General features: G+C 47.8%; 1 protein-coding gene across 3 annotated transcripts in view; it reads left to right on the top strand.

Moving 5' to 3' along the window:
* RBBP8 (RB binding protein 8, endonuclease) overlaps positions 1–19,163 on the top strand; it is a 146,551-nt gene that overhangs the window by 82,493 nt on the left and 44,895 nt on the right. For all 3 annotated transcript variants that reach the window (XM_075314456.1, XM_075314457.1, XM_075314458.1), the window contains exons 8-10: positions 7,909–8,010; positions 12,640–12,740; positions 13,699–13,796. In XM_075314456.1, coding sequence (XP_075170571.1) covers positions 7,909–8,010; positions 12,640–12,740; positions 13,699–13,796 — 301 coding nt within the window. The remainder of the gene's footprint in view (positions 1–7,908; positions 8,011–12,639; positions 12,741–13,698; positions 13,797–19,163) is intronic.

Genomic DNA, 19,163 nt, shown 5'->3' with positions numbered 1-19,163 from the left:
CTTTCCATTTTATTGTTAGTATAGATGTATTCTCTATGCATCAGCATGCAACACATACCCTATCTACAGGCTTACAATTGGCCAATGCAAGTGAGTATAAAGATAAAAATTACAGATTTAGCATCATTGTCTTAAAAAGTTGATCTGTCTCTAGAATTGACTGTACAAATTGTGTACGTTATTAAAAATTAGACATGACGAGGCAGGTGGACTTGCTTTGAAAACAAATTGCTCTATAATTCTCAAATTAAAATGGGTATCTAGTTTAAAGATAGGATAATGTATGCAGATTGCATTGTTAGCGCTGGTGATAAACCTGCTTTAAATAGGACGTATTTTTAGCATGTTGAGCTAGCCACCTCATGACCTATAGATACTTGGGATGTCACATAGATACATTTACCTCTGATTACTACATAGCCAGTATAATAATGTTTCAGAAAATATAAAAAAAATTCTAGTCGTCTGCAGAGTTAAAGCTTTTTATCTAAAGTTTATTAATTTGTTTTAGTTAGACAGCATTCAAAAAAAGCAAGTTTGCATTTGCTTTTTGGTCTCATTCTCTGGCAATGAGAGCTATTATCTTACATAGTGTACAGCTGGTTTCCAGGATTGACCACCAAAGCCTGACTGAGTATGTAAAGTAGCTACATTCCAAGAGAGGGGTTAAGTCCGAGAGAACGTTACCAGGGATTTGTCCCTGGGGGTGTGTACTTCTTTTCCTGTATAATGTTAACCAATCATAAGCAGGCAGCAACATACAGGCAAAAAAGAACATGTCCCCAGAACATGACTTACAACAGGCTTTCTCTTGTGTTATTATACATGTAAAGACAAACAGTCCTGTTCTCCTCACTGCTCTCACCGTCTAGTACTTACTAGTGGGAGGAGCAAAGCAGAAATTACTAATCCCTTTCATCTCACGGCAGTCAGGGTGGGGAAAAGGGTGTACGGCTGAGTTGACAGCTTTGTAAAAGTAGAGCTACATATTGTAACAAAACAGTTCTGTACTGTTCTCGCCTATACTGACTGCCCTGAGATCAAAGCCAAAAGGTGTTTATAATCTCATCTCTGCTCCCAACACTTTATAGTCACACATAGCTTTGCAGTGAGGTCAGTGTGGAGAGCAGACTGCCTGTCATTACATGTGTCACTGAGAAACCTGCTCTAAGGTATTATGGGGACATGTTCTTTTTTCCACTGCATGTTGCTGCCTGTTTACGATTGGTGATACAGGGGAAGAAATACACGCCCCCAGAGAGAAATCTCAGGTAACGCCCCTCCTAGACCTATCATAAAATAGTAAAGCGCTGTCAAATTAATCATGCTATATAAGTGAGTTAAATAAATAATCTGAAATCACATACATACTGTCACGTGACTGCCCACTAACTGTGAGTACAGGGGAATTGTGGTAGTGTTTGTGCACATTGCACACGGTCACAATTGACAACTTGCAGTTGCAGTTTCTTTCTTCTTCCCGAGGTCCGTTGCTTGTCTGACAGCCGGGCACTGGACTTTCTCCTGCTAGATTGCAGGAGTAGGAGCTTTAGGCCTAAGCCACACGGCGAGAAAATCGGTGCGAGTGGAGTGCGATAAAACATCACATTCCACTCGGACCAATATTAGCCTATGTGTCAGCACCTATGAGCGATTATTTTCTCAGCGATAATCGGACCGAGAAAACAATCGCAGCATGCTGCGATTGTTATGCGAGACTCTTTTCTCTCGCACCCATTCAAGTGAATGGGTCGAGAGAAAATCGCACTGCACTCGCGGTACAACGGTGTACCACACGTGCAGAGCGAGAATCGCAATACCCAGCTACGGAGGAGAGAGGGAGATAAATCCCTCCCTCTCCTCCTCCGTGTCGCCCCGCCCTTCCGCAGCGCTGACCCGCCCCTCCTGAGAGCCGGCTTGCCCCCCGCAGCTGAGGTCCGCTCGCACAGTCGGACCGCAGTCGCAGGGATACTAGCATGACACTCGGCTCCCGCTGTGCTGCCAATGCGAGCCGCGTGTCATGCGAGCATCGCAGTAATCCCCGTGTGGCCCCGACCTTACTCTTGCACCATAAGCTTACACCACTTGGTCATTACGGGGTTTCTCGTCCTGTGTTCTTTTTTCCCCCAAGTTTAAATGTTATGTGATATAAATAAGGTTTGAGGTTTTTTTTTGTTCTTCTGACATTTAGTTTTGAGTGCTTTGATTTATTATTTTGCAAAATATAATCTTCATGGTGGTGTTGATGCATACAAGGCATTTGCTTAAGAAGTGTTTTTTGATCGGGGTAGAAATCTGACTCGCGCTGTACTGATGCTGTGGAAGGGCAGAGCTGAAGAAACACAAGCTCTCGCAGCCAGATTTCTAGCCTCACGTAAGCGTTCATTGAACTTGTGCATAGGAATAGCTTAACCACATAATGCAAATTATCAAGTGGAAACATTTAGATGAGTGTAAAGATGATCACTTTGTGCAATGCAAATAAGATCTAAAAATACTTAAAGCATTTGCCTGTAATAAAACGAAGTGGAATTTTGGAAGGCAAAGTAAAAATGAACAGAGAATGTTGTGCAGAAAGTAAATTACAACAGGCTGTTATAGTGACTGATGTAAAATAAAGCCAAGCTATCCTTTTAATAGCGCTAATGGCTATAGTTCCAGCTCCTCGATCGCCGATGATCAGCTGCCAGACAAACCCACGTAGAGCTATGCATTTCCATCAAGTGAGAGATTACCCTCTGAGGATATTTAGTTTGCATTTTTGGCCTCCCTCTAACAAAGATAACTGAAAAAGCTCATGATGTATACTTTAATTGGAGGCTTTGATGGATGCCTAACCATGTCATTCGTCATGTGTAGACTAATATAGGATCCATTTAATGGAAGCTAAATGGATGCAGTGGTAGACTGGGGAACGACGGATGCCACTGTTAGGTATGTCACCAAAAATCTATTAAATGGAATCTGTCAGCAGGTTTTTCTCTTCATAATCTGAAGACAGCATGCTTGAAGAGTTAATATGCAGTTTACAGCCAGCCCTCTCTTATCTCAAACTGTATTTTTGTTTGCCTGCAATGTTAGTTTAAGCTTCCTAGCTTTATCATTACTCTGACTGAGGAGTACATGAGCTGTAGTCTGACGCCACCCCTTCTGTGATTAGCAGCTTCTGTCTATGGAAATGTGCACTGAAAGACTGGTGTGGCCGGAGGCAGCTATCCCAGCTCTGCTACATACAAAAAGTAAAATCTTTGATTATATCAGAACGATTGCACTCAGTAAACTGAGTTATACAATATTGGATTCAGGACGGCTTTGCCTATATCATGCTGCTCTCAGATGAGGTAGAAAAATCCATTGACAGATTCCCTTTAATTTCACAGATGCCAAACAGTTGTGTCTGACCGTGCATGATCAGGTTTGAAACATAACATATCTCCTGGGCAAGGGAGGAAACAAAAGAGAGTATCTATAGACAGGACAGCATGGGATCATAGATGCTACTTTCTGTGAGGTAAAACCTCGCAAAAAGCATCTGTGATCCCAACCTGTAATATGAGCATTCTCCTTTATTTGTTACCTCCCCTGCCAGGACTTGTGATTTCTTGAGACCATGTTCCTGTATCACAAGACACGACCATTACACAGTACATAGCAGGGGCACATTTATAGGATTATCTCGGCACAGGAACTTTTTGATTTAACACATCCAATTGTGGAAATTATTATTATTCCAAGATAAATTGATTAAAATGTACTTAGTTTGTGAAACAACCTTTTAACACTAGAAGTCCCAGAAATTTTGAGCTCCCCCCTGAAGTCCCGAAAGAGGGTTAAATGAAGTCCAAACTGTAATGAAGGCCATTACAGTCTCACCACAGAAGGTTGGAAAAAAACAACCTCCTGTGGTGCGACAGTAATGGCCTTAATTACAGAACAAAAGACAGTGATAATAGGATATTAGCTAAAATCCTTCAGGTCATTCGACCAATCTCTGGGTTCCAAAGGTAGAAATGTTAAATGACCCCTCTCTGGGACTTCTAGTGTTAAGGGTTGTCTGAGAAATGTTCTGCTGTGCTGATTGCACTTGGGCATGTAATTCCTCAAGATCTGTTGGCAGTTCCCTTTGCAATTGCCGACCAATAACGGCCCAGGTGTGTTCAATGGGATACAAGTCCATAGATTCTGCAGACCATAGTAGCACTTTATGCTACTATGCGGCCTGGGGTGGTTGTATTGAAAAACAGCTCCTGGGACACTTGGTAGAAATGGCCGTACCACTGGTTCCACCACCAAATCAATATAATGCTGAGCAGCTAGTGTACCCTGATTAAAGACTAGAGGGGTCTGGCTATCGTACATCATGCCACTGTCGCGGGCGGGGAGGACGCCGTCGCTGCTGCGCTCTCGCTAACGCTCGGGTCCGCCGCTGCTGCTGCTCGGTGGCTCGAGCGGTGGGCCGGATCCGGGGACTCGAGCGGCGCTCCTCGCCCGTGAGTGGAAGGGGTGGTTGGTTTGGGGGATTTAGTCCGTGACGCCACCGACGGGTCGTGGTGAAGATAGGCACCACTGCTGCTGATGACAGGGATCCCGGGAGCGATGGTAAGGAGCAGCTGGTATGTTGTTTTCCCCCTCCGTGGGTAGGGGTCGGTGGTCCCGGGGCCCGGTGATGTTGTGACGGGGAGGCAGGGTTGGCGAGGTGCCGGGGTTGCAGGGACAGCGCGGCGCGGTGCCGGATGGCACGGGTGTACTCACTCAGCAAGAAAGGTACAAAGTCCTCGGTAAACCAAACGGCTGGATGGACGGGTCGCGCAGCCGGCTGCAGTGTTTCTCCCCGGACAGGTGATGGCGGCTGTCTTTCCCTGCCCCTTGATGTTCTCCTTCTGACTACTATGGATTCCCAACGGTAGTCTGCTCCCCGGTGTATGGGTACCGGAGGAGCCCGTTTGCCCGCAGGCGCTGGCCCTTGGGTCTCTAGCCTTAGGCGGTAGCTGTATACTCTCACGGTGTGGGCGGTTGCCTTCAATCGGGACTTTTGCTGTTGTGAAACCCCTGGGGTTCCAGTCACATTCGGATCTGACTATTGTCGGCGGCTCCAAGCCTGGTCGGGGTCCAATGGCCCTGCCTGTGTGTGCTGGCTTCACTTCGCTCCCCGGTCGGTACCGGCGGGCCGTCTCCCCGACCCCGGTCCTACGGTTCCGCGTTGCTCCACCACTCCTGCAGACGGCCACCACCGTCTGCCAACCTTGCTGTTAGTGCCTGGGCCACAAACCCAGACACCCAAGTGCTTGCTCCTCTCACTTCAAACTCCTATACTGTTCTGTCACTTTTCCCGCCTCCAGGCCTGTGAACTCCTCGGTGGGTGGGGCCAACCGCTTGGCTCCGCCCCAGCTGGTGTGGACATCAGACACTGGAGGGAGGCAACAAGGATTTTTGTTTGGCTGGTGTCCCTGTCTAATGGGGGTGGGGGTGTTTGTATGTTATCTGTGACGACCTGGCTAGGCCAGGGCGCCACACCACCATACGCCATAATCTTGGGAGTAGGACTGGTCTGATGTTCCCTTGTGAAGGCCTTTTCATGTTATTGCCCATGTATTCTCCAGACAAATGTTTGACATCATTGCATACAAGACAAAAATGGGACTCCTCACTGAATAGGATAGACCTCCATTTCAGCCTCCATTGCCATCCTAGTCTGCACCATGAAAACCTTTCACATTGGTGACGTGAGATCAATGGAGCACCTGTAGCCAGACATCTGGCTCATGGCTCAATGTTGTGCAAACACCTTCTGATGCTTTGTATAGACAATGTTTGCTGCATTAGGCTTGGTAGCTGACGTCTAATTTAATTCAGAATGGATCAGTCGTGAAACTAGTGGTATAGCCATTTCTACAAAGTTTCTCAGGAGTTGTTTTTCAACACCAGGCCATGTTACCACTGTGAGCAGCTTGAATGGCCAACACATGCTACCATGGCCTGCAGCATCTCCAAGCTTGTCTCTCATTGAGCACATCTGAAATGTCATTAGTCTGCAATTGCAAAGGGAGCTGCCAGCAGCCGATCTTGATGATTTGCCCAAGTGCATTCAGCGTGACAGAACAGTCCTTAGACAACCATTAATAACCTCATTGATAGTAGCCAAGATGTGTAAGTGCAGGGATTTCTGTGCATGGCTCTTATACTCAATACTGAATGAGTCAAGATGTTTTGAACATTTTGTTTCCATGTTTTTATTATTTGCATATCATTAACATGTCTCCATCCTCTGATTTCCATAATTGCAAAACCAAAAATGAAAAGTGTAATTTCAGTTTTGAGGAGCAAGTTGAGAGGGTGAGCGGCTATTACTAAGTGGGGCATTGTACACACCGTCACATTGTCTTATACATGGTAATATGTATTGTCTATGTACAATATTGTGTTAGATATACCCACATAAACTGACTATATAATGGTGAAAAGGACAACTTTTTTTTCCCTCTATTCTCCTTCTTGTAATAGAATCCAGTGGATATTTTTAAAGTTATCTGGGCATCTAATCTGAACTATTCTCAAGTCAGGTCATCAGTACAGTGGAACCTTGGTTAACGAGAACAATCCATTCTGGGAGTGTGCTTGTTAACCAAGTTACTCGTTCAGCAAAGCAAGATTTCCCATAGGAAATCATTGCAATGCAGACAATTCATTCCACAACTTGTTAAATGTCCCATCAAGGTCCCCTATTGTGCCATTCCGCACACGCACAAACATGCACAAACACGCACGCACACACACACACACATATTATGCTCACCTTACCTTCCGTTCCATCGCCGGTCTCCTGGGACTTGCTGTTCACTGGTACGGGCTGTGTATCGGGTTACAATCGCGACGAGGGAGGAATTTCCGCTGCCAGAGCACTGACGTCAAAGGCAGGACCCGCTATCCTCTGATTGGCCAGCGCGCTGCCTTTGAGTAGCGGTGACAGCAGAAGTTCCTGCCTCGTCGCGTTGGTTGCGGATAAAGATCCTGGAGCAGCGAACTACAGGACCCAGGAGGCTGGCAATGAAACGGAAGGTACATATTATATGCTCACCTTACCTTCCGTTCTATCGCCGCCCTCCTGGGTCTTGTAGTTCTACAAGAACCATGAGGCCGGTGATGGAACGGAAGGTAAGGTTGAACAGATTTAAAGAGCAGAGCTCCATTCAGTGTGCAGCAGACGCTACTGATTGCTGCACATCAGCTCCTATTATAACTCGAGTAGGCCATGTGGACAGGGACTGTGTTTGTGTGGACTGCAAGAGCGGGTCAGAGCGCGGTGGATGTACGGAACCGGAAGTGTGTGTGGTGAGTGTTTTGCTTGTACAGCAAAGCTTTCTCGTAAACCGAGTTACAAATTTACAGAAAGCTTTGCTTGTTAAGTGGGTTACTCGTTAAGCCATTTTCCACTGTATAAGATTATTATGAGTGCGGTGCCTGGCACCTCACCTATCAGGTGTTATTATGGTGGTGTTACTCGTCTGTAGGATATCTGAATCTTGGTATCTTTGTAATCTTAAGGACGACTACATCCACAGTATAGCGACAGTATCTGAATGTCATCGTTGAACAGATTTAAAGAGCACAGCTCCATTCAGTGTGCAGCGGACGCTACTGATTGCTGCACATCAGCTCCTAGTCTCACTCGAGTAGGCCATGTGGACAGGGACTGTTGTCCTGAGTAAAGTGGTCTTTGTAGAAACCAAACTAGTGTATAAAATTAGAGTATTAAAATATTGACGGAATTGTGAAAGCTTTATGCTGATCGGAACGTGTCATTTTTAGCAATTTGTTATTTATTTCTATTTTTTTAAATGTGCAGACAGTATGACCGATATATATATATATATATATATAATTCACTAATGCAGCTGAGCTGTTTTGCAGGCTCTGGAGCAAGAATATATACATCTACACAAATAAATCCAGGAAAAGAAGAGGCCATCTTGGTGGCTGATACTTGTGTATCACAGTTATCTCCTCTTCCTAGTAAGTATTCAATAGCAAATCAATGTCTGGATGTAACCAATATAGAGAGTAGAGGTACCTTTTGTCAGTTTGGGCAAAAAGGAACTTGTCTTTTTTTTTTTTTGTAGTAAAATCTGAATTCTCTGGCTGACCATTAAACCTTTGCATAGTAGCTCATACAGTTCACTATTTTGGCAGGTTTAACGGGCGTTTCAGGCCAAATTTACAGGACATTTCAAACTAGCATTGTCAGGAATGGAGCAACGTTAAAAACTGTTTTTAGTCTTTCAATCCGCTCCTTTATTGCCCCAAAAAGGAATTCTATTGGAATATGCAAACAAGGGTGCTCAGTGCATCTTTGAAGTGGCTGAACGCCTCCGTCTACCTACTAATCTACCGTCGCCTTATTCTCTGTAAATTGACAGTGCTGGCTTATGTAGAGTCAGCGCGGTATGACGATAACCTTTTGGCATGATCGCACTGTCCCTGCGCAGAGGATAGTGTCACACTCACATCTCGGCTGACCTACCTTGTTGCACAGTGTGCAGGAGCAATCATACACATCACTCCATCACTCTCTCTTTACTGCTGACATGGCTCAAGTATAGCTGTGCAGAGAGAGGAAGGTGCAGCGGCGGGTTGGGTAGAGGGGCATATGCCCCCCGGGCTGCCCCCCTCAGCAGATCTCTTGGGCCACAATACTGCTCGCTTCTTCTTTGGTCACGATGGCATTCCACTTTTAATTTTGTTTGTGTGCCGGCTATGCCGCGTCACTGCTAGCAGGCACGGCCCTATGCGTGGCCATATCTGCAAGCTGTGACGTCACAGAGCGCTCCCTGCAGTGCCAGCTTCCCGTCTCGGAGGAGCTGGATAAGACAAGCCGGGGTAAGGTGAGCAATGTTTGTTGCCCCTCCATTTAAAAATAGTACTAATATGTCTTTGGTAGTGCGTGCATATATGATTGTGTGTATCTGTGTATATTTATGCCTGTTTATATTTATTTTTGTGTATGCCTTCAAATATGTATATGCTTGTATGTGTGTATATATCTCTTTATGTGTCTTTGTATAGGCATGCTCACTTGCATGTGCCCGACTGCAGGCACCCAACTGCGTTTGCGCACGTGTGTCTGCGTGCTTGACTGCATGTGTGTGCCTATTTGTGTATATGGAATTGTATGTATTTTTGTAAAATGCGTGAATGTCAGAAGCTTATCTGTGGGACATTTGCCCCGGGCACAGCTGGCAGGGGACAGCCATCGGGATATGTTGAGACAGTATCGAGAGCAAGTGGGTAAATATGTGAGAATACAGTATGGTGGAGAAGAGATGGAGGCTGCATAGGGGGACAGTGTGAGGGTACAGCAAGGAAATGATGGAATGCCAAGGAGAAGTGTGATGAGGGGGCACATTCTAGAGAATGGGCAGTATAAGGGGGACACAGTGTGAGAGGACAGTGTGAAGAAGGGCCCCAGTATCTTAAAAGTTGCAGTGTGGAGAACTCAGTGAGGAGCAATTATTTTGTCAGGTGCTCTGTGTAGGGCAGATATTTTTATTCACGAGCATTATAATCACTGTTATTTTTGAGGGTTGGTCTCCACTGATTTGTGACCTGCCAGCAGCTCCAGTGATTCATGGAGTACGCCGGAAGCGTCAAATCAATACAAGTCTATATGAGCATCTTTCTGGATGCATTCTTGCTCTCCTAGACTTGTATTGAGAGCTTGCAAAGTAACTTCTGACTGGCCAGTCAGACGTTAGACAAAAGATTGTGCTGCGGGACCAGAGCCACCCAAAAAAGGATGAAGCCGCCAGAGGATGAGTATAGGACTGGGGGCAGGGGGCTTAGATTTAAAGCGTCACTCCAGCACTGGAAAACAAACTGCTGGAGTGGTGCTTTAAGTAGATAAATGCCCTTGTCAATCGCTGACAGCAGCATTTAGTGCTGTGCCCGATGACTGCACTCATCAGCTCCCATCAGCCTCACTGTGACTGACATATTTGCTGTTTTCTGATGGGTTGCCGTGTATTGCTGCCATGTTGGTTGTTCTATGAAGCCAGCCTGAGGTTGGGCTCCTTGGATGACATAACATTTAAAATGCCGAGACGTTATTACAGCACACTGATTTTGTAGTTAGCCATGACTAACAGCCAGATCTTTACTCTGACCCTATGACAAGAAGCGAGTGGCGGCAGGGAGAATAAACCTTTTATTTTCCTCCATCTCACCTACACTCTCTAACTGATCTATCGATTACAATAAGCAACATTACGCTCTCCCCAGTACCCAAAGTTGGGTGCCTCGGAGTGACCCTCGACTCTGCCTTGTCCTTCATACCACACATCCAATCCCCACCACCTCCTGTCATCTTCAACTCAAAAATATTTCCAGAATCCGTCCTTTCCTCAATCTACAAAAATGCTAGTGCATGCCCTCATAATCTCCCGCCTTGATTACTGCAACATCCTTCTCTGTGGCCTCCCTGCTAACCAGCTCGCACCTCTTCAGTCCATCCTTAATTCTGCTGCCCGAATGATCCACCTCTCTCCTCAATAACAACCCACTTCATCCCTCTGCAAATCCCTCCACTAGCTTCCAATCCTCCACCATATCCAATTCAAACTACTAACACTGACGTACAAAGCTGTCCATAATCTGACTCCTCCATTTATCTCCAAACTAATCTCCCGCTACTCTCCAACACGTAACCTCCGGTCCTCCCAAGACCTCCTTCTCTCCTCTTCTATCATTCACTCCTCATGCAACCGCCTCCAAGACTTCTCCTGAGCATCCCCTGTCTTCTGGAATTTGCTGCCTCAACATGTCAGACTATCTGCTACACTTGCAAGCTTCAAACAGAACTTGAAAACTCATCTGTTCAGAAATGTCTATAATCTCCAATGACCCCACTGCGTCACCACCGCCGGAGCTGTCGCCTCACCACCGTGCCGGAACTGCCGCCCGACCAACACCCCACCTACTGTCTCCTCTCCAATATCCTATAGAATGTAAGCCCGCAAGGGCAGGGTCCTCTTCCCTTTGTACCAGTCTGTCTATTGTAATTTGTATATGTATTCTTTTATGTAACCCCTCCTCATGTACAGCACCATGGAATCAATGGTGCTCTATCAATAAATATTAATAATAATAATAATAATAATAATAATTTTCTCTCTGTAGCCAACGCTTTTCCAATAAGCCAGCTGACAAGGCTTAAAATTCTATTTATTTGTAGATCATTCCTATATCTATGTATCAGCCACCATTATTTTTATAGCCTGTTACCTTTGCTGCTTTAATGCATGGGCCAGAGATAAGCAGGCTAAAGATGGGCTATTACAAATTGAAGGTCACTGCTTTGTGATTGCACTGCAGACCAAAATGTGCCAGCCAGCCCCTGGGAAAGAGTGATGTGTGTGCTCCGGCACACTGAGTAGCAACCTCAGTTATGTGCTCACTATAATCAGACAGCTGGGAAACCAGTGCTGACAATCACCAAACAAGACGATGGTGGCAAACTAAGTCAGTTGGTGGAATGGTGCACTGAGGAAATTAGTGTTTACTTCTTTATTTGTTGGATCAGATTTAAAACTAAAAGAACAATTTTTATTTTTGCTCCATCCCCTACAGGGCTATGTGCTTAGTATTATATACTCTGAATCCCCCACTGCCATTGGCATAGTACAAAGAACACCAAAAAGAGAACACAAAAAACATGGACAGCAAGAATCACTGGCTGCTTTATTGCAGAGTAATGCTGCAGCATTTTAGAATAAACATGGTTGGAAAAGCCTTCGGGGGTCAGTCTCTGCACTGACTAGTCCAATGCCGGGCCTGGACGGCTTCTCCTCATCCCCTTCCAGTTGATTGACAAGTCTTTCTCTATGTGTGTACATAAGGAAAGACCAGTCAGCGATTGCATCAGACTAGTCAACAACAACATCGAATCCATGGATAGCGTTTCTAAGTATGTTTATTCTGAAATTCCGCAGCATCATTTGGTTAAAATTTTACAGAATTGCATTAGTAGGAATTTCATTATTTTCACTGTAACTCAGGTTTTGCAATTGCACACGATAAATAATGCGTTTATAGATTTTTCATATCTCTGAATTATATTTGTCAGCATAAATCAGTCATATGGTATATGACAGTAATCCCGAACCAAATTCATCTTAAGAGTTACATTCAGCTCTGAGAGATGGTCATGAGCCATAGCCAAAGCCCCGTGAGTAGTGGCCTCCAGAGCCCCTATCACCGGTAGAATGACATCCAAACCCCCCCACATAAATCCTACTGAGGCACAATACTTACATCCAGGGGTTCCCACCTTACCCTATGTCATTATTTTCGCATCAACCATGCAAACCACACTTTTGCATTAAGCTTCATGCACCTCCTCTAATCCGTATCTTCAGCTTATATCTATCTCTCCAGCCCCATAGTCAGTATTTGCATGTCCAGGCCTGCTGTTTTGTACAGAATTACTCAAAGTTCACCATCTGTAGACTTGCTCTTCTTAGCCGTTTGTAGGCAGGAGCGAACCATACATGATGGGCCCGCAAGCCACGTGTGGGTTTGGGACCCCTGGTGTACGGTGTAAAGACTATTTTTTATTGTTAATTTACAAAGTATCTTTTGTTTCAACAGCAAAGCAGGACGTGGGTGACTTTAATACTGAGAAACCAGTTTTTAATTTAGCTGCTGTGGTAGCTGAAACCCTTGGTCTTGAAGCTCATATAGAAGAATCTGTAAGTCACTGGTCAACGTCTGCCAAAATGCTATCTTCCACCAACTTGAATATTTAAAAAAATATATATGTTGTGAATTGCAAATTTATAAATGCAACTCCTCCAGTGGTCCGGTGCGCACATGCATCGCTTGTTTAGTTACATGCTGCTTGCACATGACACATATGACTAAGCATGTGCTGCAATGATCAAGTACATTACTACTGGGATTGTGGCTCTCATCGCTGAGCTGTGTGCCAGTAGCGTGAAATGTTACCGCTGTGCCAACTCATCAGATTCACAAACACCAGGAATACCGCAGCAAGATCAGCCCTGGATTTTGTATGGAGAGAGTCAAAAATGTATTGCTTTTTTTTATTGTTTTTACAATATTGTAGCAGTATTTTAAATAACTCTGTATATTGCATAATTCCTTTAAGATGGCCGTTCACCTTAGATGGCTGTCAGCCACTATTCCTTCCAAGCCTCCCATACACAATGTACATTTGGCTTGGCACAGTTTGCATGTGTTTGGGGGGTTTAGGAGTAATGCTATTTGAGAGAATAAGCCTCAGGAAGACTCCTGGCAGGAACTTATTTCCTGTGAAAATAAAGGATTAAGCTTGTTGAAATGCAAAATGCCCAATCTTTATTTCTACTTGCACAATCTGTTGGGAAAAATTTGCGACTCTATGAAAATAACAGATACAGCTTGTTTTTTTTTCTCTAAGATGTATGGAAACCTACAGACTGTTACTGTGTATTACCTTGCTATCTGTAGCCTTTATTATAAAAAGCAGTGATTATATTTTTAGTATAGGCATGCCAGTTTCTATAGAGTACTGAACACAGATTGGTTCCCTTTCCATGAATGATTTAACCACAGCTATGGGAGATAGCATCCCTTACAAAGTGCTATATACCATGTTATACGTAGAAATAAAATAATCACTATTTCCTGTTTTTACTTTTCTACAAGCAATCCCACAGAGTACTAAGCAGTCTAAGGACCAATGCAGGCACTGTGCAGGCGCTGAACAAGCACGAAGAGCTGTCTCCACGACACAGTGAATTGGAGTAAGTCCTGTCTGCTGAGACTTTACTAACCTACTAATCTGCTACTCATTCTAATTTGTTTTGTTTTTCTTTGTCGCTCCATTGGGAGACCCAGACAATTGGGGTGTATAGCTTCTGCCTCCGGAGGCCACACAAAGTATTACACTCAAAAGTGTAACCCCTCCCCTCTGCCTATACACCCTCCCGTGCCTCACGGGCTCCTCAGTTTTATGCTTTGTGTAGAAGGAGGCACACATCCACTCACACATCTCCATTTTAGTCAGCAGCAGCTGCTGATTGTATCGGTTGGAAGAAAAGAGGGCCCCCACGGGGCCCCCGGCATGCTCCCTTCTCACCCCACTAAGTCGGCGGTGCTGTTAAGGTTGAGGTACCCATTGCGGGTACGACGGCCGGAGCCTCATGCCGTGTTTCCTTCTCCATCCCTGAGGGCTCTGGTAGAAGTGGGATCCGAAGCGGTCATCCAGGTTATGGGACCGTGCTCCCTCCGCAGCCCCTGAGGGAATCTGCTGGACAGGAGCTTATCTATCTTCAGGGACAGGGCCCTGCATCCACGAGGTACTCTGTGTCCCCATGGGGATTGTGTATGGAGCGCCTGGTTCCCGGACGCCGCAACTGACTGCTGAATTGTGAAGACCGGGGACTACCGCGCCGACCGCGCCTGCTTGTCGGCCGCGGTATTAAATTTAGTCCCCGGCTTCATCGCGGCCTAGTGGCAAACTCCCGCCCCCGGGCCTGTCTATCAGAGATAGGGGCGGGACAGCCGACCTGACGTCGGATGTGAGGGCCGGGGCATCCTGTGTGCTCCCTCCCCCCTCACTGATCACTGCGGGGACCCCAGATTCCCGCACTTTTCCTGACGCCGCCCTCCCCTCCCCTGAGAGCTCCGGCAGCCATCTTTAGGACATTCTGCCGGTGGAGAATCACACAGAACAGCTCTGCAGCTCTGGGAGACCAGGCAGGGAATCTGGAGCGCACACACCCCGCTTTTTAGCGGTCGGTAAGCCGCACCGGTCACTCGGTGTTGGTCCCCTTGGGTGCCGGTATAGATACGTATATATATACCTTTCTGTTCGGCCGGGCTGTATACCCTTTTTTCTGTATACCCTCAGTGATCACGCTCCTAGGACACAACAGCATGTCGGTCACAAGGAGCAAGGGCACTAAAGCACAGGGTTTTTTTGCGACATGTACCTCTTGTAGGGCCATGTTACCTGCGGGTTCCACCTACCCTCACTGTGAGCAATGCTCGTCCCCTGTTACGCTTGCTCAGCCGGAGCCTCGGTCACTAGTGGGCCCCTCGGCTCAGGCAGACCCCCCTGTTTCTACTGTCCAGGTGGCAGCGACAGAGTTTGCAGCTTTTGCTGACAAGCTCTCAGAGTCACTTTCACAATCCATGGCTCAGTCTATGGACAAATGGTCTGCCAAGTTGCTGGAAGCCCTGCAGTCCAGACCGGTCCCTACACAGGCCCCGGACCCGGTTAGATCGGCACCTCCAGGTCCCTCTGGGTACACCCCAGCCGGGGTGGGCCCTAGGTCTCACGTGGAGGACTCCTCCACGGACCACAGTCCCAGACCAGCTAAGCGGGCTCGCTTGGAATCTTCCCCGACTTCCTCACGCTGCTCGGGTTCCCAGCTTGCGGACTCTCTGGAGGACGAGGCGGAGGTCGCAGCTCAGGGCTCGGACCCTGATGTTGCTCTCAATCTTGATACACCTGAAGGGGACGCCATAGTAAATGACCTTATCTCGTCCATCAGGTGTTGGATTTATCTCCGCCGCCTCCACCTATAGAGGAGTCGGCCTCTCAGCAGGAGAAACACCAGTTTCGGTTTCCCAAACGTACACGGAGTGCATTTTTCGATCACTCTAACTTCAGAGATGCTGTCCAGAAGCCCAGAGCGGTTCCGGACAAACGCTTTACTAAGCGCCTTACTGACACACGTTACCCCTTCCCCGCTGACGTAGTTAAGGGTTGGGCTCAATGTCCTAAGGTAGATCCCCCAGTCTCCAGATTGGCGGCTAAATCCGTGGTTTCGGTTGCAGATGGCTCATCACTAAAAGATGCCACTGACAGGCAGATAGAACTCCTGGTGAAATCCATCTATGAGGCCACGGGAGCGTCTTTTGCCCCGGCTTTTGCAGCCGTGTGGGCACACCAAGCTATCTCAGCTTGTCTGGCTGAGATTAATGCGGTCACACATACGTCTGCTCCGCAAGTTGCATCTTTAACCTCTCAGGCGTCGGCGTTTTCTTCCTACGCCATGAATGCAGTCCTAGACTCTGCTAGCCGTACAGCGGTGGCATCCGCTAATTCTGTGGCAGTCCGCAGAGCCATGTGGGTGCGCGAATGGAAGGCAGACTCGGCTTCCAAGAGGTTCTTAACCGGTTTGCCGTTTTCTGGCGAGAGATTGTTTGGCGAACGATTGGATGAGATTATTAAGGAATCCAAGGGAAAGGACTCCTCCTTGCCCCAGTCCAAACCTAATAGACCTCAGCAACGAAAAATACAATCGAGGTTTCGGTCCTTTCGTCCCTCCGCCAAGCCACAGTCCTCTTCGTCCAATAGACAGGACAAAGGCCAGAGGAACTCCTATGCGTGGCGGTCTAAGTCACGCCCCCAAAAAACCGCCGGAGGCACTGCTTCCAAGGCGGCCTCCTCATGACTCACGGCATCCCCGAACCGCATCCTCGGTCGGTGGCAGGCTCTCCCGCTTTCACGACGCCTGGTGGCCACATGTTCAAGACCGATGGGTGAGAGACATCATGTCTCACGGTTACAGGATAGAGTTCAGCTCTCGTCCTCCGACTCGTTTCTTCAGAACCTTCCCGCACCCCGGGCGAGCAGACGCACTTTTTCAAGCAGTGGACGTTCTGAAAAAAGAAGGCGTCGTGACCCCCGTTCCCACTCAGGAACAGGGTCGCGGTTTTTACTCCAACTTATTCGTGGTACCAAAGAAAGACGGATCATTCCGTCCCGTTCTGGACCTCAAATTGCTCAACAAACACGTGAGCACCAGACGATTCCGGATGGAATCTCTCCGCTCGGTCATCGCCTCGATGTCACAAGGAGACTTCCTCGCATCGATCGACATCAAGGATGCCTATCTCCATGTGCCGATCGCACCAGAACATCAACGCTTTTTGCGTTTCGCCATAGGGGACGAACACCTTCAGTTCGTGGCATTGCCCTTCGGCCTGGCGACAGCCCCACGGGTTTTCACCAAAGTCATGGCATCCGTTGTGGCGGTCCTGCATTCTCAGGGGCACTCGGTGATTCCCTACTTGGACGATCTCCTAGTCAGGGCACCTTCTCGGGCGGCGTGTCAACACAGCCTTACCGTCGCTCTGGAGACCCTCCAGCAGTTCGGGTGGCTCATCAACTTCCCAAAATCCAAGTTGACACCGACCCAATCTCTGACCTATCTAGGGATGGAGTTTCATACACAGTCAGCGGTAGTCAAGCTACCACTAGACAAACAGCTGTCACTGCAGGCAGGGGTGCAATCTCTGATTCAGACTCAGTCTCACCCCTTGAGACGCCTCATGCACTTCCTGGGGAAGATGGTAGCAGCGATGGAGGCAGTGCCCTTCGCGCAATTCCATCTGCGGCCACTCCAGTGGGACATTCTCCGCAAATGGGACAGGAGGTCGAACTCTCTCGACAGGAACGTCTCTCTTTCCCTTGCAACAAAGACGTCCCTTCAGTGGTGGCTTCTTCCCACTTCTCTATCACAGGGAAAATCCTTCCTGCCCCCAACCTGGGCTGTGGTCACCACGGACGCGAGCCTGTCAGGGTGGGGAGCGGTGTTCCTCCATCACAGGGCTCAGGGAACCTGGACTCCGATAGAGTCTTCCCTTCAGATCAATGTCCTGGAGATAAGGGCAGTGTATCTGGCCCTACTGGCTTTCCAGCAGTTGCTGGAGGGCAGGCAGATCCGTATCCAGTCGGACAACGGCACTGCCGTCGCATACATCAACCACCAAGGCGGCACGCGGAGTCGTCAAGCCTTCCAAGAAGTCCGGCGAATTCTGCAGTGGGTGGAAGCTACAGCATCCACCATCTCCGCAGTTCACATACCAGGCGTAGAAAACTGGGAAGCAGATTTTCTCAGTCGTCAGGGCATGGATGCGGGGGAATGGTCCCTGCACCCAGAGGTGTTTCGAGAGATCTGTCGCCGCTGGGGAACGCCGGACGTCGATCTCATGGCGTCACGGCACAACAACAAGGTCCCGGCCTTCATGGCACGATCTCAAGATCACAGAGCTCTGGCGGCGGACGCATTAGTCCAGGATTGGTCGCAGTTTCGACTGCCTTATGTATTTCCTCCTCTGGCAATGCTGCCCAGAGTACTACGCAAGATCAGGTCCGACTGCCGTCGCGCCATTCTCGTCGCTCCAGACTGGCCGAGGCGGTCATGGTACCCGGATCTGTGGCATCTCACGGTGGGTCAGCCGTGGGCGCTGCCAGACCGCCCAGACTTGCTGTCGCAAGGGCCGTTTTTCCATCTGAATTCTGCGGCCCTCAACCTGACTGTGTGGCCATTGAGTCCTGGCTCCTAGCGTCTTCAGGGCTGTCTCAGGATGTCATTGCCACTATGAGACAGGCCAGGAAACCGACGTCTGCCAAGATCTATCACAGGACTTGGCGGATTTTCTTGTCCTGGTGTTCTGATAAAGGTTTTACTCCCTGGCCTTTTGCCTTACCCACTTTTCTTTCCTTCCTTCAATCCGGAATGGATAAGGGGTTGTCACTTAGTTCTCTCAAAGGGCAAGTATCGGCACTCTCAATATTCTTTTAGCGCCTGGCCAAGCTTCCGCAGGTCCGCACGTTCCTGCAGGGAGTTTGCCACATAGTCCCACCTTACAAGCGCCCGCTTGAACCCTGGGACCTTAACAGGGTGCTAACGGCTCTTCAGAAACCGCCTTTTGAACCGCTGCGTGATATCTCCTTATCACGTCTTTCGCAGAAAGTGGCATTTCTAGTAGCAGTTACTTCACTCCGTAGAGTGTCGGAGCTTGCAGCACTGTCATGCAAAGCCCCCTTCCTGGTTTTTCACCAGGATAAGGTGGTTCTCCGTCCTGTTCCGGAATTTCTCCCTAAGGTGGTATCGCCGTTTCATCTCAATCAGGATATCACCTTACCTTCATTTTGCCCTAATCCAATTCACCGCTTTGAAAAGGATTTGCACTCATTAGATTTAGTGAGAGCACTCCGTTTCTACGTGTCTCGCACAGCGCCCCTGCGTTGTTCAGATGCGCTTTTTGTCCTTGTGGCTGGTCAGCGTAAGGGTTCGCAAGCTTCCAGGTCAACCTTGGCTCGGTGGAGCAAGGAACCGATTCTTGAAGCTTACCGTTCTTCGGGGCTTCCG

The sequence above is a fragment of the Anomaloglossus baeobatrachus genome, chromosome 6 (genome assembly GCF_048569485.1).
Source record: "Anomaloglossus baeobatrachus isolate aAnoBae1 chromosome 6, aAnoBae1.hap1, whole genome shotgun sequence".
NCBI classification, from domain to species: Eukaryota; Metazoa; Chordata; class Amphibia; order Anura; family Aromobatidae; genus Anomaloglossus; species Anomaloglossus baeobatrachus.
This window is presented reverse-complemented; position numbering and strand designations above follow the sequence as displayed.